The sequence below is a fragment of the Delphinapterus leucas genome, chromosome 20 (assembly GCF_059928025.1).
Source record: "Delphinapterus leucas isolate spDelLeu-1000000601 "Yukka" chromosome 20, BTC_Dleu_Yukka2, whole genome shotgun sequence".
Lineage (NCBI taxonomy): Eukaryota > Metazoa > Chordata > Mammalia > Artiodactyla > Monodontidae > Delphinapterus > Delphinapterus leucas.
The window spans coordinates 13,665,264-13,690,557 of NC_143148.1; the positions used below are offsets into that span (position 1 = coordinate 13,665,264).

Here is a 25,294-nt window from a genome sequence, read left to right on the forward strand (position 1 = left end):
GCGTGGCCGGGGCGGGTCCGGGCCTGGATCCCCGAGGGCACTTTTTGTCCCTGGAGGCCTGAGGAGGGTCACGATCTGGCGGGGGTGGGGCTTTGGCTTGCCCCCCTGCAGCACTTTGCGAAGCAGCCAGGCGGTCATGCGGTGGGGGGCGACTTTAGGGAATTTGCAGGGGCCCAAGCCATCCCTTGGCGCCCGCTCCGTGGGTGTAACGGAACCCCCAATCGGTACGTCTGCAAACAGGTCTCTTGGAGACCGCAGCATCGCGGAGAAGATGCGTGAATCTCCGGCTCCCCGCGCCGATGCCCGAGGCTTTATCCCTCTCCGTCGCTTCCCCGGCCTCCCGGCGCCTGCAGACAGGTGGCGCAGGAAGGGGCTTGGAAGCCAATCAGGGCGTCGCCGGCCTCTCATCTGTCCCCGAGTTGGGACAGGTCCCGCCAGTTCGCGCCCCGAGGCAGACGCATACTGCAGCGACACGGGACGCGTAGGGCCGTGCTCCCGTGACCCCGCTGCTGTCTAAAGCGCCGTTCTCACACTTCTTCCTCCTCGGCTCACTCAACGGCCCTGCGACCCCGGCCCTACCCGAGGGATTCTGGAGGGGGAACGGGGAGCGGGGTACATACAGAAGCCCAGTCAGCCCTGAGTGCCATGTGGGGATTTTCTGGTTTCAGGGGGGTGGTTTGGTTGTCCCTAAAAGGCCACTCGTGGGAGAGGAGCCCAGACCACGGGAGCGCCCCCGAATCCCGCACCCACAAGGCACTCGCATCGTATGTGGTTCTCAGCAGCGGACGGAGAGGGGGGTGGAAGGTGCGTGCCAGCAGCGCACCACGTGTTGGAAAGCCCGGAGCCGCGCCCCTGCCGGATGTTTCTCGGCCTGGAACCTTGCGAAACCAGTGACATGTTTCCACCTCCTGGCCGCTGCCAACATTGCAATCTTGGCAATCTGTGCAGGAGCAGGGCCCTGTTTTCCTTGGTTTCACCTTAAAGAGAGGTGGAAAATCCTGTGGGACCACCAAGCCTGGGCGCCAGTTCGAGCCCTTTCAGGACCTGAGCTTTTTCTGTACTTTGCAAACCGCCTATAACTACCTTTCCCCATGCTGGCCCTTCTGAATATGTTTCTGGGCGGCAGTGGAATGAGGGGTCCCCTGCAGAGACCTGAGAAAATCTGGCATCCCTTGGGACTCCAGGGCTCATTGTTAAATGAATTAATTTTTATTTTATGTGTGTTTTCATGTAGTTACTGAACATTAAAAAATGTTTGTAAAGATAATATACTATACAGTTCGAATTTCAAAAAATACAGTGGAAAGTAAGGCACTATTGGCACAATCACAGAGGGGGTTGGATTCTGCCGTTTAGATGGTAATGATTCATCGGTGTTAATTTCCTGACTTTCACCTCTGTCTTACCGTGTATATAGTGGAGAATGTTCTTATTTATACAAAATACAAACTATTTGGAGATAAAGAGGCAGCGTGTTGGCAACTTATTCATAAATCGTTCAAGAAAAAACTGAAGTTTATATTGTACTTAAAACTTTTTGTCATTTCAAGAAATATATATATACATTATATTATAAATGTATGATATGATCTTATATGTAGAATTCCCTAAAGATTCTCCCCCCTCCCCCATTGCTAAAACTTGAATGAATGAATTCAGGAAAGAGGCAGGACACATAGTCAACACACAAAAATCAGCTTCATTTTCCTACACTGAGACTTTGTTTTTGTAACAGAGAGATATATATACTGCTTCATTCATTTTGCTGGCTTCCCAGGACTCCACTGCAAGGAGTAACACAACTAAAGTCACTTGAACCCGCTGGATGTCTACTGGTGTCACATCATCTCCTACCTACAAACTACACTTCAGTGAGTTTCCTTGGACCTACCTACAACAGCCCAAAGCTTTTACCTTTTTAATAATCTCCACTGTTATTAGAAAATATATGCATAAAAAAATAAGGAAAATATATGCACACTTATTGTACGGTTTTGAATAAGAATTTTTAAATCACCCACAATTTTACCACTCTGAAATAATCACACAATATATTAGTGTGTTTCTTTCTAGTCATTTTTCTATAATAATTTATCTACATTGTACATTTTGGGGAAAACTGGAATATATATATTTATATACCTATTTAGCTAACATTTCCTGAGTCCCTACTATGTGCTAGTCACTGTGCTAACCATTTGTTCAATCCTTAAAATGACTCTCTGAGATACTTTTTTTTTCATTTATAGAAAGACAATATTTTTTTATTTTAAAAAATTTTTAAATTTTTTTATTGAAGTATAGTTGATTTACAGTGTTGTGTTAATCATTGCTGTACAGCAAAGTGATTCAGATATACATATACATACATTCCCCTATTTATTTACTTATTTATTTATTTATTTGGGGCTGCATTGGGTCTTTGTTGCTGAGCGCGGGCTTTCTTTAGTTGCGGCGAGCGGGGGCTACTCTTTGTTGTGGTGCGCGGACTTCTCATTGCGGTGGCTTCTCTTGTTGCGAAGCATGGGCTCTAGGTGCGTGGGCTTCAGTAGTTGTGGCATGAGGGCTCAGTAGTTGTGGCACGCGGGCTTAGTTGCTCTGCGGCATGTGGGATCTTCCTGGACCAGGGATCAAACCCGTGTCCCCTGCATTGGCAGGCGGATTCTTAACGACTGCGTCACCCGGGAAGCCCCCTGTTTTAATTAGATTGTTTGTTTTCTTATTATTCAGTTATGAGTTCTTTATATTTTCTGGATATAGTCCTTTGCCAAATATATGTATTGTGAATCTGTAATATGTATTCTCCTCTATGTAAACACAGACTAAAAACAAAAGACGAATTTTTTTTCATTTTTTAAACTGTGCCTTTCTCAGAGCAGAAGTGTTTAATTGATGATTTCCACCATATCAGGGTTTTTTTTTTTTTCTGTTATGCTGTGTGCCTTTGTGTCCTATTTAAGAAACCTTTGGAAATTCCCTAGCGGTCCAGTCATTAGGACTCGGCACTTTCACTGCCAAGGTCCAGGTCCAATCCCTGGAGCGAGAACTAAGATGCTGCAAGCCTCTCAGCATGGCCAAAAAGAAAAAGAAAAAAGAAAAAAAAAGAAATTTTTGTCTACCTAGGGTCACAATTTTAAAAATGTTTCCTTCTAGCTGTTTTATAGTTTTAGCACATATGCTTGGGTCTATGATCTATTTTTAGTTAATTTTTTGTATGGTGTGATGTAAGGGTTGCGGTTCACTTCTTACCATATGGACTTCTAGCTATTTCAGCACCACTTGTTGAAAAGATTGTCTTTTCTCCCATTGAATTACCTTGGCTATTTTGTCAAAAGTTAATTGACCATATATGTGTGTGTTTATTTCTGGCCTCACTAGTCTTCTAACTCCTTGGTCTTTTTGTTTACCTTTATGCCAATATGACACTCCTGATTTCTGTAGTTTTATAGTAAGTCAAAAATCACATAGTGGGCTTCCCTGGTGGCGCAGTGGCTAAGAATCTGCCTGCCAATGCAGGGGACATGGGTTCGAGCCCATGCCATGGAGCATGCCACATGCCATGGCATCCCACATGCCATGGAGCAACCAAGCCTGTGCGCCACAACTACTGAGCCTGCGCTAGAGCCCCCGAGCCACACTACTGAGCCCACGTGCCACAACTACTGAAACCTGCGCGCCTAGAGCCCGTGCTCCGCAACAAGAGAAGCCACCGCAATGAGAAGCCCGCGCACCACAACGAAGAGTAGCCCCTGCTAGCCACAACTAGAGAAAGCCCGCGTGCAGCAACAAAGACCCAACACAGCCAAAAATAAATAAATAAAATAAAATCTATTTTTATAAAAGTCTATAAAAAAAGTCACATAGTATAAGTCTTGCAACATTGTTCTTTTCAAAATTACTTTGTTGTAGGTCTTTTTTGTATTCATACACATTTTAAATTTTTTATCAGCATTTTTAAAATTAATTAATTAATTTTATTATTTTTAAAAATTTATTTATTTATTTATTTTTGTCTATGTTGGGTCTTCGTCGCTGCACTCAGGCTTTCTCTAGTTGCGGTGAGCGGAGGCTACTCTTCGCTACGGTGTGCGGTCTTCTCATTGTGGTGGCTTCTCTTGTTGCAAAGCACGGGCTCTAGGCGCGCGGCCTTCAGTAGTTGTGGCATACATACGGGCTCAGTAGTCGTGGCTTGTGGGCTCTACAGCGCAGGCTCAGTAGTTGTGGCACACGGGCTTAGCTGCCCTGCAGCATGTGGGATCATAGCTCCCCGACCAGGGATTGAACCTGTGTCCCCCACATTGGAAGGCAGATTCTTTACCACTAGACCACCAGGGAAGTCCCTTGGAGTCTGTTTTTAAGGAACTCACTCTAAGACACAGGGCGATTTAAATATATGTTTCATTTAAGTTAAACTCCAGGGGCCATCAGTTGGCCTAAGGTGGAATACACACTTCCAGAAGAGTCAGCCAGCCAAATAGGCAATTACCTCAAGGGCTTCAACTATCTTTGAGAAACACCAGAGACTTCACTAATTAGCATGATGAAAGTTAGAAATGGCTTTTCATTTGCGTATTGAGTGCCTTATTAATAATTAACATAGTGGGTGTTAAAAATGGCCTGTTATTGATGAAATTGGTAGCTTGCAGTGTTGACTAAAGTATTTTAGACACTTTCCACCCTTGTTTGAATAGTGTATAAGAATCTAGTAAACTTTCATCATTTTCCGTAAGGTGAAAAAAGACACCTACAGATTAAAAGCGATTTAAGAGGCATGTCAGTCAACTTCAGTGAATCTACCTTATTTGGGTCCTGATCCAAATAAACTACTAATAATTTTATTACATTTATGAGACAATTGGAAATGTGGATATTTGATGATATTAAGGAATTATTGTTAATTTTCTTCGTGTGACAATGGTATTCAGGTTATGGTTCTCTTTAAGAGTTTCTATCTTAGAGAAATACATTGAAATATTTACTAAGGAAATGAAATGATGTCTGGGATTTGCTTCAAAATTATACAAGAGGGGTGGGGTAGAAGTGAAGCTGGATTTGAGTTAAAAATTGTTGAGCCTGGCTGATCAAGATACGAGGGTTCATTATATCCTTCAGTCTGCTTCTGTTTGTGTTTTAAATTTTCTGTAACAAAAGGTACTGTTTTTAGAGAACAGTGTCATACTGTGGGTATTCTTCTGAGGCTTGCTTCTTCACTGAACATTATGTTTCTAAGGGTCACCCATGCTGCATCTGCAGTTCATTCAATTTTCACTTCTGTGTAGTCTTCCCTTGTATGAATATGGCACAATTTTCTCATTTTGCTGACAAAAGATATTTGAGATGTTTTCAGGTTTTTGCTATTACGAACCATACTGCTATGAACGTTTTTGAACATGTCTCCTGGGATACATGTCACATGCGTTTCTTTAGGATACGTATACTTGGGAGTGGAATTGCTGGGTTATAGCATAGGTATTTGCTGAGTAATGCCAAATTGTCTTCTAAAGTGTTTGTACCAAGTTACACCTCTCCATCAGCACTTCTGTTGCTCCACATCCCTGCCAACACTTGGTATTTTCAGACTTCTTAACTTTCTTCCTCATCTAGTGGGATAATGGTATTTCATATGGTTCTAATTAGCATTTCCTTAGCATATGCATATTAGCATATACTTGTTCGGCAACTGCTTATTCATGTTTTTGCCCGCTTTCTATTGAGTCAACTTGTTTATTTACAGGGGCTCTTTGTATATTCTGAATACTGACCTTTTGAGAAGCAGTATAGTATAATCAGTAAGCCAGACCACCAGATTAAAATCCTGAGTGTGCAACTGTGAGAGCATGGCCACAACACCACACTTCCCTGTATCTCAGTTTCCTCATCTGTAAAATGGGGTCACTATAAACCTTACCTTTTGCTATGGGCTGAATGTTTGTACCCCTCCCCACCAATTCGTATGTTGAAGCCCTAACTCCCAATGTGGTGGTAGTTAGAGGTGGGGGCCTTTGGGAGGTAATTAGGTTCAGATGAGATCATAAGGGTGGGGAATCCCCATGATGGAATTAGTGCCCTGATAAGAAGAGGAAGAGAGGGAATTCGCTGGTGGACCAGTGGTTAGGACTCAGCACATTCACTGCCGGGGTCTGGGTTCAATCCCTGGTCAGGGAATTAAGATCCCACAAAAAAAAAAACAAAAAAAAAACAGATGGGACATAGAATTAAATATAGTGAAAAACTATAGATCTTCCAAATGAAAAAAAATAAATAAAAAAGAAGAGGAAGAGACACCAGAGCTCTCTCTCTGCCATGGAAAGATACACCAAGAAGATGGCCATTTGCAAGCCTGGAAGAGAGCTCTCAGCAGAACCTGACCATGCTGACACCCTGATCTGGGACTCCCAGGCTCCAGAACTGAGAAATAAGCATCTGTTGTTTGAGCCCCCAGTCTGTGGTCTTTGCTATAGCTGCCAGATCATATTTATGATCTCTTGTGCACAGTCACAGCAAGTGCTCAGTAAATAGTAAGCATTTGTTATTATATGTGTAACAAATACCTGCTCTCTATGGTGGGTCTTTTCATTTTCATGATAGCATTTCAGGCAAAAAAAAAAATGTTTTTTTTAATTTGGCTCAAGTGCAGCCTTAACTTGGTGAAACAGGAACACTCTACTTTGCTGGTTAGGTAAGGAAGCAGGAGTAGAAGCCGAGTAACTGGCACCAGACCCCTTACTCCATGACAGTGAAGGATTCCTTACTCCACAGGGAATTGATGTCCTCGACATTCCGGCTAGCGCACCGCTGCAGAAATCATGCCAACTGAATTAGGAAGGTTTCTTTTGGTTGCTAGTGACATAAATAAATAAATAAAATAATAAATGGGAAAAAGAGAGGAGAATTATTGACTCCGTTAATGTAAAAGTCTGGTTTTGAGCACACCCGATTGAGGGGTTGTCTGCTCGCGGGAATCTTGTCACTGGCTCTGCTTCCCTCAGCGTTGTCCTCACCCTCAGGCAGGGTCTCCGGACTACACGGCCAAGGTAGAGCTGAGCCACTCGGGGCTTACATGCCGTCCGCTTAGCGGCCTCAGGGAAATAGAAGCCCTGTCCTGACTCCCAGGTACTGAACAAGGGGTGTGACCGAGGGGCGTGCCCAGGGGCTGCGGTGCTCTGATTGGCTGTTCTGAGTCACATGCACTTCCCTGGAGCTGGAGGGAGGGGCCAGCCCTACCAGAGCCACAGGGCTTGAGAATAAGGGGCCCGTGGGTCCCCAAAACATAATGGGGGTGCTGATTCCGGAAAGAGGTCGGGGGTGCTGGGCTCACAAAGCATCTACTACAGTAACATCAATGCGTTCTTCTTACCTTGGCTGGGGAAAACATATTTGGGACTCCGGATTCAAGGAGTGATGTGGGGAGTGATAATCGAGAGAACACTTGCTTGTGGGTTGTGAGCAGAGCCCTGAAGCATGGCAGCCGGCAGGCAGCTAGGAAGAGCAGCAGCCTGGAGGGGCCTTGCAGGAGGGGCCGGGGAAGGGGCAGGTAGGAGGCCAGGGCATCTGACAGGATTTTTACATCATTGCGAGATGTCAGGTTTTACTAAAAGCTTCCTCCTACTGTTAGTGGTACTTTGGGGCAAATAAAGGGGAGAGGGCTGTGACCTCGCGGGGTGAGAACATGGAGAACAGATAATGGGATGGTGGAAGTGACTGTAGAAATGGCAGAGACAGCAGCCAGAGCCGGTGGTGATAGGTGACCATAGATGGGATCACAGGACGTAGTCATGACATAGAACGTTCATTGAGCAACTACTGTGTGTCGGGCACTGTTCTGAACATGTCCCACATATCAACTCATATGTTTCTCACAACAACACCCAGAGGTAGGTCTTATTATTACCCCCATTGTAAAGATGAGGAAGCTGAGGCACAGAGAGGATAAGTGACTTGCCCACGACACACAGTTCTAAGTGGCAGATCTGAGATTTGAACCCAGGCCCTCTGACTCCTAACCCTGTCACCTGCCTCACATGGAGGGTTGGTCTTTGCAATTCTATAGGAAGAAAACCTGTTTATAACCTCCTTTTTGTGGCCACACAGCCGGGAGGCACAGACAATATCTGTTGGTCCATCTGGAGGGAAAGATCCCAGAGGGCTGAGGGACATCTAGTATCACAGAGGAGACAAGGCTCTGCTGGGGCAGGAGACCCCCCTGCTGAGCGTGGAAGGGCTGTGGGGATAAAAACTGGTGAGTTTTGGCCACTTGAAACCTATTTCTCCCATTTCTTCCAATGGCTCTGCGGTAGGAGACAGACAGGCCCCCGGATGAGCAGCTGCAGCTGGTCTCCTGCTGATGCTTTGAGATGGACACCAGCGGGAGCACCGGGCCCTGATTGGGTGCATTCTTGTGGATTTCCCAGCCCAACACATGCGCAGAGAAGGCCTCAGTCTAGGGGAAGGACAAAAGGAGGGGGAAGAGGCCAGCTGGAATCCATCTTGGCTGAGAGGTGGGCACCCACCACAGGACGAAATATGGAGATGATTGGCCAGAAAAACAACCCAGAAAACTGCCCCTATATGAGTGACCTAAGCCACCCCTGTTGCTTGCAACTCACTCTGAGTTTGCCTGTGTCCTCTGCCACACGCACGTTGTTTCTTCAATGTGTACTTTCCTCCATTTTAGACAGTCCTCTTTTAATCACCACCCTCCACTCTCAGGGAGGAAACCGAGCCTCTCCTGCTCTGTACCCCCGGACCAATCCCCAATCCTACCTCCCTATGCTCTTTCATCCCTACCTCCCTATGCTACCTCCGTATGCTCTTTGATCCGCACCGGTACCCCAGGATGAAAATGCTAGTCCTGCTGAGGTAACCCATAGTGGGACTTCCTATCACCCAGGATCAGGGAGAATATGCCCTCTTAGAGAAGTGGCAAATGGCGAAGGCACAACCAGAGTACATGTGCCCTTCTGACTCAAGTCCAATGCGAACAAAGGCTGGGATGATTTTCTGAAGACCCTAGTAGATTCAACCCCTAACCCTGGACTTTGATTTAACTTGGAAGGATGTCCAAATAGTACTATCTACCAGCTGTACCCATGAGGAGAAACACAGGATTTAGACAGCAGTCCAGGGGTACGCTGATCAGCTCAGCAGGGACCAACCTCACATTTATGATGTGGGTGAGGACGCAGTCCCAAATCAGGAGCCCACTTGGGATTATAATTCCCTGGGGGGGAATGAAGGCCAGGAACCACATGGTCCAATGCCTATTAGAAGGAATGAGAGAGACTTCCCTGGTGGTCCAGTGGTTAAGACTCCGTGTTCCCAATGCAGGGGGCGCGGGTTCAATCCCTGGTCAGGGAACTAGATCCCGCATGCCGCAACTAAGACCCAGCGCAGACAAATGAATAAATGAATATTAAAAAAAAAAAAGAAAAGAAAAGAAGGAATGAGAAAGTGCGTCAGAAAGCCAGTTAACTATGAAAAGGTCAGGGAAGTGACCCAAGAGAAAGAAGAAAACCCAGCTCTCTTTCAGGGACGGCTTGTGGAGGCTTTTAGAAAATTTACTAACACAGACCCCTCCACTCCCGAGGGTCAAGCTCTGCTGGGACATTTTGTCAGTCTGCCCCAGATATTAGGTGACAACTCCAAAAGTTACAATTAGGCCCACAAACCCCTATGCACCAACGCTTAGAGGTGACCTTTGGGGTATTTAATAATCGAGATCAAATTCAGGAGGAGGAGAGAACTCAGTGTGAGAAAAGGCAGGCCAAGGCTCAAGCTAAACAGGTAACAGTTGCTGTCAGCCATGCCTGGGAACCTCAGGGCAACCCAAAGGGGACAAGGAGTTTCAACCATCAGTCTCGAGGTAAAACCAACAAGAGGGAATGCTTCAAATATATGTCAACTGGCCACTGGGCCTGCAAATGCCAGGAGCGCCCCCAGGCCATGCGCAGCCTGCAAAGAGACCGGTCTCTGGAGATGGGCGTGCCCTCAGTCCTGAAGGGGAAAGGTGGCTCTGCTCCAGATGGCCATGCTGGACAACTGAGGCGGTCCCAGGGATTCTGGTGGCTCCCCCATGCCCCCTCACGAGCTGTCTATCTCTGTCGAGGAGCCCCAGGTGGTCCTTGATGTGGCAGGTAAGAAGATCGAGCTTTTAAATTGATACGGGAGCCACTTATTCTGTCTTGATTTCTCATGCTGGGCCTCTTTCCTCTAAAAGTTGCACAGTTAACTGGTGTTGACAGAAAGCCTTGAGCGCATTACTTCCCTGGGCCCCTCGCTTGCCGGTTCGAACAGTGTTTGATCTCACATGCCTTTCTAGTTGTTCCTGAGTGTCCTGCCCTACTACTGGGGTGAGACCTTCTGGGCTCCCTTGGGGCTATATTAGGGTTAAGGGTGGGCCTAGGGCAGCCCTTTATCTTGACCCTGGCTAAGGCAGATCAATGGGAAAAGCAAGGGCCTACTCGAAGGCTGATCTTCAGCTCTTGCTTTTTTAACCTGCTTGTTAAGTTTGCTTTTTCCAGGTTACAGCAATTCAAGATGATGGTGATGCAGGGATTGCATCCACTGCCTGAAACCAGTCCTGCCGGAATAACAGAAGTTGCCCTGGGGCCCCTAACAAGGCAAGGTAAGAGCTCCCTGGCCGCAATTAAGTCGGGTCTGTGAACCCAATGTCAGCCTGAAGAAGCTACAGAAGATGAACCATTGCCCTTCATCCTCCCAATAAGATTTTTTTGAGTCCACATCTCTCAGGAGGGATTTGAGGTAGGAGATAGGCCCCCGGATGAGCAGTTGCAGCTGGTCTCCTGCTGCTTCGAGATGGGATACCAGCGGAGGTATTGGGCCCTGACTGGGCGCATTCTTGTGGATTTCCCAGCCCAAAACATGTGCAGAAAAGGCCCTCAGTCTAGGGAAAGGGCAAAAGGAGGGAGAAGATGCCAGCTGGAATCCATCTTGGCTGAGAGATGGGCGCCCACACCAGGACCAAATATGGAGATGATTGGTCAGAAAAACAACCCGGAAAATTGCCCCTATAAAACAACCTAAGCTGCCCCTATTGTGTGCAACCTCTGTTGCTCTGCCACGTGTACTTTGCTTCTAATAAACGCTTTTATCTTTTTCGTAATCTTTGTCTCTTTGCTGAATTCTTTCTTCAAAGAAGACAAGAACCAAGGTCCTTCTTCCAGCCACTCCACCACCAGAATCAGCTACAGCATCCTTTTGGGGAAATACTATTCTACCGAACCCTGAGCCACAGGTGGGCAGGATGGGGTGTCATAGTCACCGGTGGGCCTTGCCCCAGCCCAGGACAGGTAGGTGCAGAGCGGCCCCTCCATGGTCAGCTCTGCCTGGGGCGACCAGGCTGAGGTCTGCCTTGTTGGGGAGGGGAGAGATGGGGGTCCCACTTTGGGTGACTGAGGAGTTACAGGGACAGGGAGAAAAATGGAGAGGGACAGACAGTGAGGCACATACAAGAAAGACACAGAGAAAAAGAGACACAGGAAGAGATATAAAGAGAGAGATGGAGGGACTTCCCAGGCGGTTCAGTGATTAAGACTCCATGCTTCCAATGCAGGGAGCATGGGTTCGATCCCTGGTTGGGAACTAAGATCCCACATGCTATGCAGCCCGGCCAAAAAAAAAAAAGAGAGAGAGAGAGAGAGAGAGAGAGGGAGACAGCGGGAGATACAGAGAGAGATACAGATACAGATAAACAAAAAATGGAGAAAGACAAAAGGAGACCAGAGAGATGGACAGAGACAGTGAGGTCAAGATAGAGAAGAGAGATAACAATGGCAGGCAGAGAGAGAAACTGTCAGATGGAGAGACAGAGAGAGAGACAGCAGTAAAGATAACTCCCTCCAGGATAAAGCAGGCTATAAAAAAGGCAGATCAAAGGCACTAAAAAAAAAAAAAAAAAAAAAAAGATGCCTCTCTCCCCACCCCTGCCCTTCTCAACCCCACAGAGGGAGGCCTGCAGGGACAAGCTGGCAGAGATGCACCGCCCACACTGACCTCCTTCTAGGCACTCCCACAGCAGCAGCCGGTCCTCCTTCAGCTCTGCCCACCTTCCCTCCTGCTGCTGGCCAAGCCCATTAAGCTGCTACCCTAGCCACAACTGAAGGCCCCACGCCCTGAGGAGGAAAACACTGAAGAGGCATCCTTGCTCCCCGGCACCCCAAACCATCAATTAGTATTAACGAGGGAAGGTTCCTCTCTGCCTAAAGACCCCCATCTGGGCTCAGATGGAGGGGAGGCCCCACCCCCATGACTCAGGAGGTTAAAGGGCCTAGAGCCGGCCTATGAGCCCACAGTGTCCGGATGGCGTGTGGCAGCAAGAGAATCACCATCCAGCTGGTGAACCAGGAGGCAGGGCCTGGAACCAAGGGCCCAAAGCCCTCTCGGGGCCAGAACTACAAAGCAATCCGAGCAGCCTGCCTGGATGAGGGGATCCTGTTCCGAGATCCCTATTTCCCTGCTGGCCCTGATGCCCTTGGCTATGACGAGCTGGGGCCCGACTCGGAGAAGGCCAAAGGGGTGGAATGGAAGAGGCCCCATGTAATGTGTGGATGGGGGTTGGGCTCCTGGGTCTGAGGAAGGAGGCTGGGGGCTGGGCTCCTGGTCTGAGGGAGGAGGTGTCACTGTGGGACCAGCTCAGAGCAGGTTCAGCAATCCTGGGTCAGGGGAGGCCCAGGGAAGCCAAACGGCTGCCCACAGGTTTTACAAGCCTCTCATGGGGTTGGAGGCGCTCATTACTCCAGAGCCGCGAGGGCAGGAGGGGGCCCGGGCATCTGACCCCCCAGCTGCTTCTTCCCTCCCCTTCCTGGCTGAGGTCTGGATTCCCCCATCTCCCCCAGGAGTTTTGCGCTAAGCCCCAGTTCATCTGTGAGGACATGAGCGGAACAGACATGTGTCGGGGGAGTCTGGGTGAGACCACTGAACCCATGCTGAGCCCCCAGATCTGGCAGGTTGCAGAGGGGAACCCGACAGCTCCGCCCTCAGCCTCCCCCTGCCCTGTCCCTGCCCCTCCCTCTCCCTCTCAGGCTCTCCTTTCCTGGTGCCTCGGTCTCCCTCTTTCCACCCTCCCCCAATCCCAGCCTTTCCTGCCAGGTAACAGCTGGTTTCTTGCAGCCGCTGCCTCCATCACTCTGTACCCACGACTCCTGTCCCAGGCGGTCTCCCCGGGACAGGGCTTCCAAGATGGCTACGCAGGCGTCTTCCGCTTCCAGGCAAAGCTCGGTTCCTCTGTTCATGCCTCAGTTTTCCCCAGGGTGACATGGATTTCATAGCTGACGCTGTCCCCATGGGGCTGTAATTTCCTGACTGGTACAGCAGGGTCAGGCGTCAGAGGTTGGGGCCCAGCAGGGTTGGAGGTGGGAAGCCGAGCCCAGGCCCCTCCCCTGCTGGGTGGACGTCGTGGTGGACGACAGGCTGCCTGTGCGTGAGGGGAAGCTGATGTTCGTGCGCTCGGATCAGAGGAACGAGTTCTGGGACCCACTCCTGGAAAAGGCCTACGCCAAGTAAGGACCCCGACGCCACCAGGGGCAGCCCCAAGTCCCAGCCAGCAGGCCCCAAGCCACAGGGGACGCCTGGAGCACCCCCGACTTCTGGGATCCTCTAGACACCCCACCAAAGATCTCAAACCAAGGTACAGCCCACAGGACCCTCATGTCATACCATCGCCTGAGGACCTCCAAATCATAAACACCTCCCTGATTTTTTTTTTCTTGGGGGGGCGTGCCTTGTGGCATGCGGGATCTTAGTTCCCTGACCAGGGATTGAACCCGCGCCCCCTGCATTGGGAGCCCAGAGGCTTAACCACTGGACCACCAGGGAAGTCCCCCTCCATGGATATTTCACACAAAATATTCCTAGATACCAACCGAACACTCTTAATTCTGAAGGAGACGGAAATCTCGTATCAGGCCCCGGAGTCACCAGATCTAAGTAATCCCCTTGGGGGACCTGTAACCTCAGACAATCTCTCCTGATCCCTTGAGAAACCCAAGACACCTCTAAAATATTGGGTGTAATCCTGGGACCCTTAAATCTTCACTTTTCCCCATTCTGCAGCTCTGAAATCCCTGACAAACCCCCTAGGGATCACCCCCCAAAGCAGACATCTCCCACAGACTCAAAGTGTCAGACACAGACCCCAGGATGCCCAGAATTCTGACAGAGCTCTTCTGTGACCCCCAAATCACGCAGTCCTGGTGGCCCCAAGAGCCACCAGCCAAATTTCTCAGGGCTTACCAAGGGCACCCTCCTTAAGAGTCTGCAAATTTGGGGGACAGCCCTTGGGACCTCACAGCATGAGACAGAGGCCCCCCACATTCCCATGGTTGCCCAAGATACTCGCCCATACCTCAGACACCCCACCCGAGACCTGCTTCCACAGGCTCCATGGCTCCTATGAGGTGATGCGAGGCGGCCACATGAATGAGGCTTTCGTGGACTTCACAGGCGGTGTGGGCGAGGTGCTCTACCTGAGGCAGGACACTCCAGGCCTCTTCTCTACCCTGTGCCATGCCCTGGCCAAGGGGTCCCTCGTGGGAGCCACTGCCCTGGTGAGAGAGTCAGACTAGACTCCCATGAAGACCCCCGCCAGGACCAGAGTGCAGTCACAGCTAGAGAGGGGTGGTGTCCTGTGTCTTTCTCGCCTCTGCTTTCACTGTTGGCTTATTGTCTCTCACAAATCTAATTCCAGCAAGTCAAAAGGGCATTTATTTGCTCTCATGACTAATTAAGCTTCAGGCACAGCTGGATCCAGGTGCTTAGTGGCTGTTGTGAATGTGTTTTTCTATTCTTGCTTCTGGGTTAGATTCACTCACAGGCAGGCTTTCCTCTCATGGGCACAAAAGTGGGCCCCACAGCTGCAGGTTCCTCCTACTGCCCCCGGGGGATGTGTGTGTGTGAAAAAAAAAGTGCCTCTTTCTGAGAATTTCAACAAAAGTCTCAGGACTGATTTTTCACGGGCTCAGTTTGGGTCATATGTCCATCTGTGACCCAATCACATATTCATTCACTGAGTCAGTCTAACTCATTCGTTCATTCATTTATTTAATCCTCTACTCAGTTACTGAGTGTCATTTGCATTTCTCCACCTCTTTTCCTCTCTGTTCTGTATCTTTCTCTGTCCCTGTGTCTCTATGTCTCTCCTCTTTATTTATATTTTTAGTAAATTTTTTAAAAATAAATTTATTTATTTTTATTTTTGGCTGTGTTGGGTCTTCGTTGCTGCACGCGGGCTTTCTCTAGTTGCAGTGAGCAGAAGCTGCTCTTCATTGTGGTGCGCGGGCTTCTCATTGCGGTGGTTTCTCTTGTTGAGGAGCACGGGCTTCAGTAGTTGTGGCAACGGGCTTAGTTGCTCCACAGCATGTGGGATCTTCCCAGACCTAGGGCTTGAACCTGTGTCCCCTGCGTTGGCAGGCGGATTCTTTTTTTTTTTTTTTTTTTTTGTGGTACGCGGGCCTCTCACTGTTGTGGCCTCTCCCGTTGAGGAGCACAGGCTCCGGACGCACAGGCTCAGCTGCCATGGCTCACAGGCCAGCCGCTCCGCGGCATGTGGGATCTTCCCAGACCGGGGCACAAACCTGTGTCCCTTGCATCAGCAGGCGGACTCTCAACCACTGCGCCACCAGGGAAGCCCGGCAGGCGGATTCTTAACCACTGCGCCACCAGGGAAGTCCTATGTCTCTCTTCTTTAAATCTGTTTTGGTCTCTTGTCTCCATCTGCCTCTCTCTCCTTCTCTTGCCTTCACTTGCCAACTCCCAGCCTCTCTCAGAGCCTGGTGCCATTCAGTTAGGTGCTCTGGGTGACTCCTGCTTTGGTGAAAGGAGGTGGGGATGCAGAGGGGAGCCCTGTCCCCTGCTATGGCTCACTGTCCTGTCCTCTTCCCAGAGTGATCGGGGTGAGTACCGTACAGAAGACGGGCTGGTGAAGGGACATGCATATTCAATCACAGGCACACACAAGGTGAGGAACCCCCAGGGTGGGCTGGCAGGGGGTGTCCAAGCACCAAGCCCCCACTGACCACGTCTCCCTTAGGTGTCACGGGGCTTCACCAACGTGCGTCTGCTGCGTCTGCGGAGCCCACAGGGCCGAGTGGAGTGGCCTGGGGCCTGGAGTGATAGGTGGGATGGATCTGGGGTGGGTGGGTGGCTCGGTCCCACCTGCCCACCCCTTACGCCTCGGTCTCCCCAGATGCCCATGCTGGGACGTGCTCTCCGCTGAGTGGCGAGATGCCTTGCTGGTGAAAAAGGAGGGTGGTGAGTTCTGGTGAGTGGGGCAGGGTCCCCGGTCTGCTTCGGGGAGGGGCGCCAGGCCAGCAGGGTCAGGGAGGGGGCAAGTCCCGCTTGAAGGGACATTGGAGAAGTTCATGGGGGTGGGTCCTAACGGGGAGAAACTGTCCGTGTCTGTGGTAATTCGGGAGCTGGGTTCTATTTCGGGGAGTCGAATTAGAATTAGGAGTAACATTAGGGAACTTGGAAGCATAGTAATCTTTGGAGGGTTGAAGGGGGATGGGTAATATTTAGGGCAGTTGAGGGAGGCTTGGTGACATTGGGGCATTTCTTGAGATTTGGCAATATTGAGGGGCTGAAGGATACTTACTGGTAATAGAGAATCTGAGGGTCTTGATATTTGGGGGTTGAAGGCAATTTGACCATATCTGGGGGGAGTTTGTGGATCTTGGCTATTGGTAGGGCATTTCTGAGGACTTGGAGAAATCTGAGGGAGCTGGAGGGCTCTAATTTGAGGGTCATTTCTGGAGACATGTATTATTTGGGGGACTGAAGTGTACTTGGCGACATTTAAGGAATTTAGGGGCTTTGTGACTTGGGGGGTCATGAGCTATTTGGGGCAGGGGCCAGGCCAGGGTCTGACTGCCGGCCACCGTCCAGGATGGAGCTGCAGAACTTCCTCTGCCACTTCGCCACCATCCAGGTCTGCTCGCTGAGCCCTGAGGTGCTGGTCCGCAGCCCAGCTGGAGGCAGCAGGCACAACCACACCTTCCAAGGCCGCTGGGTACGCGGCTTCAACTCTGGCGGGCCAGCCTCGTGCCGGTGAGGCCTGGAGGGGCCCCGGAAGGCAAGCAAGGGGGGCCGCGGCAGGCTGGGTAACCCTGTTTCTTTGTCCTTTACTAGAAACCTTCTGGACTCACCCCCAGTTCCGGCTGACGCTGCTGGAGCCTGACGAGGAGGACAAGGGGCCCTGGGAGGGCTGGGGGGCAGCAGGGACGCGGGGCCCCCACTGGGGGCCGCACCCCCAAATGCACTGTGCTTCTGTCACCCATCCAGCGCAACCGGCGGCGCCTGAGGGCCCAGGGCCTCACATACCTGACCGTGGGCTTCCACGTGCTCCAGGTGGGACGCCGGGCTGGAAGAGGCAATGGGGGGAACACAGAGGCATGGAGGTGCAGGAGGCCAAAGGGGGGATATGAGGGGGTAGAGGATGGGGGCCGAGGGTCAGAGTCAGGAGACAGCTGAGGAAATCGGAGGTGGGGGTCAAGGAGACACCGAAGGGCTAGGGAGGGCGCAGAGGGAGAGGCTGGGGGTCAGAAGGGTAGAGGGGTGAGGGGTCAGAAAGGAGACAGAGAAAGGGCTGGAGGAAAGACTGAGGATCAGGGAGGGGACCGAGGAGCAGAGGGCACAGATGGGAGGGAGGGGTCCGGAGGGGCTGGGGCAGGGGCTTTAGAAGGGGTGGGATGGGAAGAAAAGGGAGGGAGGGGTGTGGAGGGAGCCGGAGCGGGGGGACTCTGAGGGGTAGCTGCCTCTGCCTGGCCCTGACTTCCCTTGCTCTTCCTTCTTACAGATCCCAGAGGAGGTGGGTATCAGGTAGGACCCCAGATTCCATCCATCTCTGAGCCAGCCCCAGCAGCTGGGACAACCTGGGGGCCTGGGACGCGCTTGGGGTGATGGGTGACCAGTGAGTTTGGACAGGGCGGTGTGGAGGATGCAGTGGGTCGGAGGCTGGGTGGGGTGAACTTGGAAGGCGGTGGTCACGCCGCCCTGCCCCCCCGCTGCTGGGACTGTGGGACTCCCCGCGCAGTCGCGAGCTCTTGCGGGGCCTGCTGCGCGCCGAACGCTCGCCCTTCTGTGCCCGCCGCGACGTGAGCCACCGCTGCCGCCTGCGCCCCGGCCACTATCTGGTGGTACCCAGCGCCCCCGCGCCGCCCGCGCCGCCCGCGCCGGCGACGAGATCGACTTCACGCTGCGCGTGTTCTCCGAGAGCCGCCACACCGCAGTGTGAGCCGGGATCCCCTGCTCCGCCCCGGGATCCCCTGCCCCGCGCCTGGGTCAGCCCAGCCCCCCCAGGATCCCACCTAGACCCCACCCGAGCCTCAGCTGAGACCCCGTGCGGCCCATATCCCCAGCCGCGGGGTGAGCAGTCCCCTCCCCCCATCTCCCGTCTGTAATTTGCAGGGAGATAGATGATGTGATCAGCGCCGACCTGTGTGCCCTCATGGTGAGGCGCTGCTCTGGGAAGGGGTGCGAGGGTGTGTGTGTGCTGGGGGGCGGGGGTCCTCTTGGCCAGAACTAAACACCATCTACCCCACAGGTCCCCTACATTCCCCTGGAGCTAGAGATGGAGCAGCTGTTTCAGGAGCTGGCAGGAGAGGTGAGGAGATGGGGCAGGGCTAAGGGGGTCCCTTCCCTCCCCTCCCCTCGCCATGTACCCCTCCATCCCTTTCTCCCTCATCCTAGACATCTCATTTTGCTTTGATTTCTCAGTCTGTCTGTGCTTAAATCTCATGAGCTTCTTTTCTCAAAATGCTCACAGCTCTTCCCTGCCTCAGAGCCTTTGCTCAGTCTGTACCCTCCCCCTGGACTGCTTTCTCTCCCTTCACAACCCCTGCCAGGCTAAGGCCTTATCTTTCCAACGTGCCCTGATCCTCCCCCAGGCTGGTCAGCTGCTTGTCCTCTGTGGGCTCCTGCAGCCCAATTCTTCCCCATTGCAGCCCTGACCACTCTGGGGACAGGTCTCACTCCCTTCCAGGACCAGGAGCTCTGAGAGGGCAGGCCTGGGCTTCTCTCAGTCCCTGCCGTGTACCAGCACCACCCAGCATACTGTCTGGGCGGCCCAGGGCTGTTTGCTGAATGACTGCCCGAGTGCAGGCTCACAAACCGGCTCTCTCCTTACCAGGAGGAAGAACTCAATGCCCCTCAGCTCCAGACCTTATTAAGCATTGCCCTGGAGCCTGGTGAGTTGGGGACCAAGAGTGGACTCCAGAGCCCCCATGTGTGTTAATCCACGATGCTTCTGGGAGTCAGGCCATGGGAACCCTGGGCTCAGCCTGCTGGCGTCTCCCCTGTAGCCAGACCTGTGGGTTCTGTGAATAGGACCCATGGCCAAGTCCATGGCCACGTATAAGCCCATCTTCCTTTATGGAAGTGTAACTGTCCTGAGCACAGACCCAGAGCCCCGTGCCTGGGTTCAAATCCCAGCTCTACTAGTTTCCAGCAGTCCCATGGCTTTCTGCACCTCAGTTTCAGAAAGGATTGTTGAGGATAACAATAATCCCTAGCACTTACACTGACGGCCGGTACGCAGAAAGTACCTTTTTTTTTTTTTTTCCTGTAGCCAGGGCCCATGCACGGACTCCCAGGGGAATCGGGCTCAGGACCTGGGAGCGGCTGCTGCAGCGTTTTGGGGTATATGACGGGGGGGCATTGCCTGGGTAGGGAGGGTGGCCTCCTCTTCCCTTCTGGGGACATTGACCTTAACCAGATGCCGCATCCCCAGCATGGGCGAAGCCTCGACCTGTACCACTTCCAGCAGCTCTGGGGCCACCTCCTGGGGTGGCAGGTAAGATGGGGGCTGGGCAGGGCACCTCCTTCTGGAGGGAGAGGCACCTTTACTAACATGGGCATAGGTGCTCTGTGGGTTAGCAGGGCCCCAGGGGAGAAGGGGAACTTGACCACACCACGCCAACCTGGAGGCATCTGGGTGGGATATCCCTGCCCCATACACCCCTTTGTTGTCCCTCTACTTATCACTGGGAGGCGATAATTCCCCGCCCCGCCCCTGCTCTGGATCCCTGTGAGGAGATGGTCCCAGGTCTCCCCACACTGCAAGTGGTAAGCCACTGTTCACTGAGCCCTCACTAAGCCCTTTGTGGTTAGAATATCACCTTGTCCTCACAACACCCTTGTTACTGCTGGTACTGTTATTCCCAATTTACCGAATGGGAAACAGACACCCAAAGTGGTTAAGCTGCTTGCACAGGGCAGCCAGGAAGAAAGGGAGGTGGGTGGGAACTCAGGCTCTCTGGCTCCAAGACCCACTTTCAGCCTCCTTCAGGGTGCCTAGGGGCCTGGGGGTGGGACTGACCAATACCTCCCTGCCCAGGCCACATTTGACAAGCTCGATGAGGACGCCTCTGGAACCATGAACTCCTATGAACTGAGGCTGGCCCTGAACGCAGTGGGTATGGACAGAGGTCCTGCGGGATCCTGGGGACAGATCTGCTCCCCCTCCTCCCCTGTACTCCTCCCCCACCATCCACAAAGCCCACACCTCAGTTGCCCACTCTTGGCAGGAAATGGGTGACCCTGAGAGAGGCCCAAAGGGGAGAATCCTCTGTGTGGGGGGAGGAGGGCACTGAGGGAGGGAGTGCGGCCCTCCTGGGAGGGGAAGGGGGGGTGGGCGCTGGTGTCTGAGAGGCCCCAGCTCCCAGGACCTCATGGTAGAATGTCCTGGACTCCTGGACTCCTTGGGTGGCCCTGGGTGCCTGGAGCCTCCATTTCCCTCTCTGTAAAATGGCTAATACACAGGGTGGCCAGGAGGAGCCTGTGGAATGGAGCCCACAGGGTTTAGTGCTGGGGAATGCAGCTTCCATGACAACATGCCAGAGTGCCCAAAGGAAGGCTCCCACTGAAAGGCTGAGTTCTTCCAGGAGACGTAGAACAGCCCCATTCCATTTGTGTGGGAGCACAAAAATCCTAGCCAATGAACAGAGGCAGAGAGCAACTTTTTCCCTGGGCTCTACAGTTGGAAAAGTGCGTGTGATCTGTCCCCCACCCCACCTTGCATGGACGGGGTGTGGTCTGGGATCAGACACAGAGCTCCGAGACCCCCACCCCCACCCCAGGGCTCACCTGCCACAGCAAAGGGAAGGGTGAGACATGGGGAGATGGGGGGCTGGGGGGTGATGTGACCCAGAGTCTGAGAGGCAGGGGGAGACCCTGAGGGGGGAAGTCAAAGGTGCAGGGAGGTGCAGGAAAAGGGAACTCAAGACAGGGGGGAGATGGAGTCAGAGAGAAGATTGGGAGATGTGAGCCTGAGAAACAAGAGTCCCAGGTAGGCAGAAGCAGAGGCGAGAGAGGGTGGCGGAAGGTGGAAGGCTGTACTGTTCACGCGGTATGCCCGAGTGCCTGGTACAAGCCTGGCGTTAGTCTAGGCAGAGGAGCGCTCTAAGGGGCTGACGTGCTGATGGTACAGACACAGAACAAGCAGAACGTCTAGCGCAGATGGTGAGAAGTCCTACAGTGGCAAAAGGAAACAGGCCATGGTGCTGGGACCCGCAGAGGGTGAGGTGTGGGTTGAGACATGGCGGTCAGGGAAGGCCTCACTTGGGTGATGTGTGAGCAGAGACCGGAAGGAGTGAGCCTTGGGGACTCCGGGGAAGAGCGGTCCACATGGGGAAAGTCAGTGTAAAGGCCCTGAGGAGGCTGGTGTGGAGGCAGCGGAGTGAACGAGGGGCCCAGTGATGGAGATGACAGGGGGCCAGTGTGGCTGGAGCCAAGTGGGGAGGGGGAGGTGGTCAGAGAGGAGATCGGTGGAGGAAGACAGGAGAGCCCCACGAGGCCTTGGGAGGACAGCTCTTTAAAAATTCTTAAATATGTATGAGAGGGAGGAGGGAGAGGCAAGTCCGGGGTCAGGGACTTGTGTGTGAGCCTGGAGCTGACAGGCAAGGGAAAGGTGGTGTGTATGGTGGAGGGAATACCAGGGAGCGGGCCAGCTGGGAGCAAGGTCCGGAGACCTAGCCAATCCTGGGCTGGGGGGACGGACAGGAGAAAGAAACTGCTCCGATCCAATCCTATCCTCTGCTCCACAAACACCCCCTGAGCCCCGCTCTGCTCCAGGCCCTGTGCTGGCTGATGCTGGGGATTCAGTGGTGACCAGAAGCCCTTCCTGGACCTCACCCACCACTCACTCCCCTGCCCAGTGCAGGCGCAGCCAGACCCACCAAAGACAGTGACAGCCCAGAGGGCTCAGGGCAGGGATGTGGAGGCCCAGAGGGGTCAGGGCAGGGACGTGAGCTGTGGGACCCCAGAGGAGGGGCTTGATGCTGCTTGCTGGGGGCTGAGTGTCTGAGAGGACTTCCTGAAGGAGGCGTGTATCAGAGTAGGAACACTCTGGGCTGAGAGGACGTGGTGTTCTGGGCAGAGGGAACATCAAGTGCAAAGAAGGCAAGGCAAAGCCCAAGGTCAAGTAGAGGAGAGGGAGGCGGGGAACAGGAGATGAGGTGCAGCCTGTGCAGGCCACCAGGCGGCTTGGGACAACAGGGGCCCTGGGGAGGGGTAACCAGGAGGTCATGGTCACTAGGGCCCAGTAACCGAGGTAAGGGCTTTCACAAGGACTGGCTTTTAAAAGCCTCTGTTGGACGATTCCTCATCGGAGGTGATTTCTGAACTCCAGAAATCACCCCTGATCTGGAGCATCAAGAAATTGACTCCATACGGGGCTGACGAAAATGCTTTGCTGCACAGAAATATTCTCTAGTGTCTATTAGCAGAAATCCTGCAGAGTTTAAAGGAATAATAATACAATAGTTATGATGTGCCAGACACTGTCCTAAGCTCTCTACATATAACATCTTCACACGACCTTATAGGGTCAGGGCTATCATAGTCCCCATTTGACAGATAAGGAAACTGAAGCCCAGAGAAGTGAAGTGAGCTGCCCGTGGCCTCACGGCTGGGATGAGGCAGAGCTGGGACTAGAGAGGTGGGACCAGGCCCCCCTGGTGTCTGCCTTCCCTGGGAAGTCGGAGGGGTGGTATGACCCTGAGGTGGGGCTCCCGGGGCAGCCCCGTCTCAGAGGCGGCCTCCCCCAGGCTTCCACCTGAACAACCAGCTGACCCAGGCCCTCACTAGCCACTACCGGGACAGCCGTCTGCGCGTGGACTTCAAGCACTTGGCGTCCTGCGTGGCCCAGCTCATCTGCATCTTCCGTGAGTGTCATCCCTGGCACTGGTGGGACAGAGGGAGGATGTCTCCATGGTAGGTGGACCAGGGAGGTGGGCGCGCACCCTGCCCCTGACAGGCCACTGCAGCCAGCACCTGCATGGGGGCGAGGGGGTCGTCTGACTGACCCACAGACAGCTGAGCCTGGGCTGCAGGGAGGGGTGGCACGGGAGTGTCAGGAGTCCCCTGCCTCATGCCTGCTGTTTCCTCTCGCTCAGTGGATGGAGGTGGCCATCTTCTAGGACCTCAGCCTGGGAGCCCTGCCTTTCCCTTCTCCCAGCCCGGACCAGGGTTTCCTCTACAGGAAGGGGGCTGATGCCCTGATGTTAAGCAGTGATTCAGAGCGTGGCCTTGGGAGCCAGCCTGCCTGGAGCTGACTTCCGGCCCCCCCCACTCACCAGCTGGGTGACACTGGGCAAGTCACTGCACCTCTCTGGTAAACGGGCATGGTAACAGCACCTTTCTCATGCAGGCTGCACGAGTTAGCCCACGTTACACGCTTACAACAGGGCGTGGCCTGGAATGGGTCCCCAACAGCACTCCTACTTTCACACACTCATGGGAACAGGGATCGGGGCACTCCCACGCCCCACCTCACTCTGGCAAGAGGTGCTCTATCATCGCTCTCCTAAGAGGTGGAGAACAGATAGAAAAACAGAGGACACTGTAGGAATCCTTCTTAAAAATATTACATGTTTTATTATCCTGTCCCCAGAAGGGTGGTTTATCCAGAAACCGAGAAAAAAAATAATCGGAATAAACTCAAAAAAAAAGGGGGGGGGGGAGGTGGTGGAGTGAAACCATCCACTAACAGGCAGCTAGGCCAGCAGCCCACCCTCCGCCTCGGGGGGGTCCCCAGAGACCCACACCGACGGCAGACATCAGAGAAATCAGTAAGGGGCTGGGGGAGGGGAGCAAATCAGCTATGTCTTCATTATGAGAGCAAGAGGCGGCGAAGATATGCTGCTAGGTGAATATATATTTATATAATAAATCCGTAAGTTAATAAAGTAAATAGTAATTCTCTGAAAGGTTTTTTTCATAGTTTTTTTTTTTGTGGATTTTTGTGTGTTTTTTTTGTGTGTGTTTTGTGTGTGTGTTTTTTTTCTTTTTTTCTTTTTCTCTTTGCGGGTGGAGGGGGTCCTTAGAAAATCTGAGAGATACGCAGGTCCAGACAAAGCAAGGTGGGGGCTGGCTGGGAGGCTGGTCTGCCCAACCCCACTCCTGGTGCAGAAGAGGGGGGACTGAGCTGAACCCCCTCATCTCCTGGCGATGCCAAGTGAGGGGAGGGGACCAGGGAGCAGGGAGCAGGCTGGTCCTCTTTCCTGCCGGGCAGCTGTGGCGCCCTCTACGGGGCCCACCGCAGGCCCGGGCGGTTCCTGGACAAGGCACGTCGGGCTTTGGCCTGGATGTGGGAGGCCTTGAAGGGACCTCAGGGGAGAAGAAATGGACCAGGGGGGCGGTGAGGGGTGGGCGTTTCTAGGGCTTGGAGGGGGCCTGTTTTGCTGTGAGGATCCACTGTCCCCTCCACAGAGTTAAAAAAACAAAACAAAACAACACATCATATATATTTACCAGACCAGAAGCGCTGACCCCGGAAGCCTCCCTCACCCCCCGTCCAGGGGGAGGGGGAGATCCTCCTGGCCCACTGACAAAGAGAGAGGAGAGAGCCTGCCCCAGCCCCTCCCTGCCCACCCCACTCCCGCCCAGAAAGGACTGACAGAGAGTGCTTTGCATAGATACAGAGTCAGAGGAGCGGGGCCAGGGGGTGCCCTTGCAGCGGGGGGGTGGGGTGGGGCAGAAAAGCTCCCCCAGCCCCTCCTGGAGGCTGTGAGGAGGGGTGTTTGGTCAGGGTTTCTCTGGTGGGGGCCTCACAGGTCGCTCTCGCCGTACAGGGCTGTGGAGAAGGACTTGTAGTCGAGGGCCCCGGGCACGGCATCAGGGCCCTGGTATGGGGCCATGCGGGCGATGCAGTACTCCGCCTGGTCGGGGGGCAGCTCTCTCCGCAGCTCCTCGGCTGTGATGAAGTTCTGGGGGCGGCAGGGCGGGAATCTGGGTCACCCCCGACATGGACGCTGGCCCACCGGGCCCCTCACGCCCAGCCCTG

The 25,294-nt window shown here is 52.9% G+C and overlaps 2 protein-coding genes across 8 annotated transcripts in view; one reads left to right on the plus strand and one right to left on the minus strand.

The window, feature by feature from the left end:
* Positions 1-18: 18 nt before the first annotated feature.
* CAPN12 (calpain 12) lies at positions 19-24,339 on the plus strand. The gene is given in 22 exon segments (XM_089902916.1): positions 19-12,555; positions 12,855-12,924; positions 13,108-13,231; positions 13,389-13,517; positions 14,396-14,564; positions 15,899-15,973; positions 16,046-16,131; positions 16,202-16,276; positions 16,900-17,046; positions 17,048-17,061; positions 17,143-17,245; positions 17,247-17,361; positions 17,810-17,820; positions 18,017-18,158; positions 18,161-18,243; positions 18,421-18,463; positions 18,557-18,616; positions 19,142-19,199; positions 19,580-19,650; positions 19,742-19,804; positions 20,348-20,426; positions 23,058-24,339. Coding segments are annotated over 22 exon segments (2,124 nt in total). The 5' UTR covers positions 19-12,318; the 3' UTR covers positions 23,228-24,339.
* The window catches only part of ACTN4 (actinin alpha 4), a 72,729-nt gene continuing 71,295 nt past the window's right edge, over positions 23,861-25,294 (minus strand). For all 7 annotated transcript variants that reach the window (XM_022585731.3, XM_089902885.1, XM_089902884.1 and 4 more), the window contains one exon: positions 23,861-25,217. In XM_022585731.3, coding sequence (XP_022441439.1) covers positions 25,059-25,217 — 159 coding nt within the window. In that variant the 3' untranslated portion in view covers positions 23,861-25,058. The remainder of the gene's footprint in view (positions 25,218-25,294) is intronic.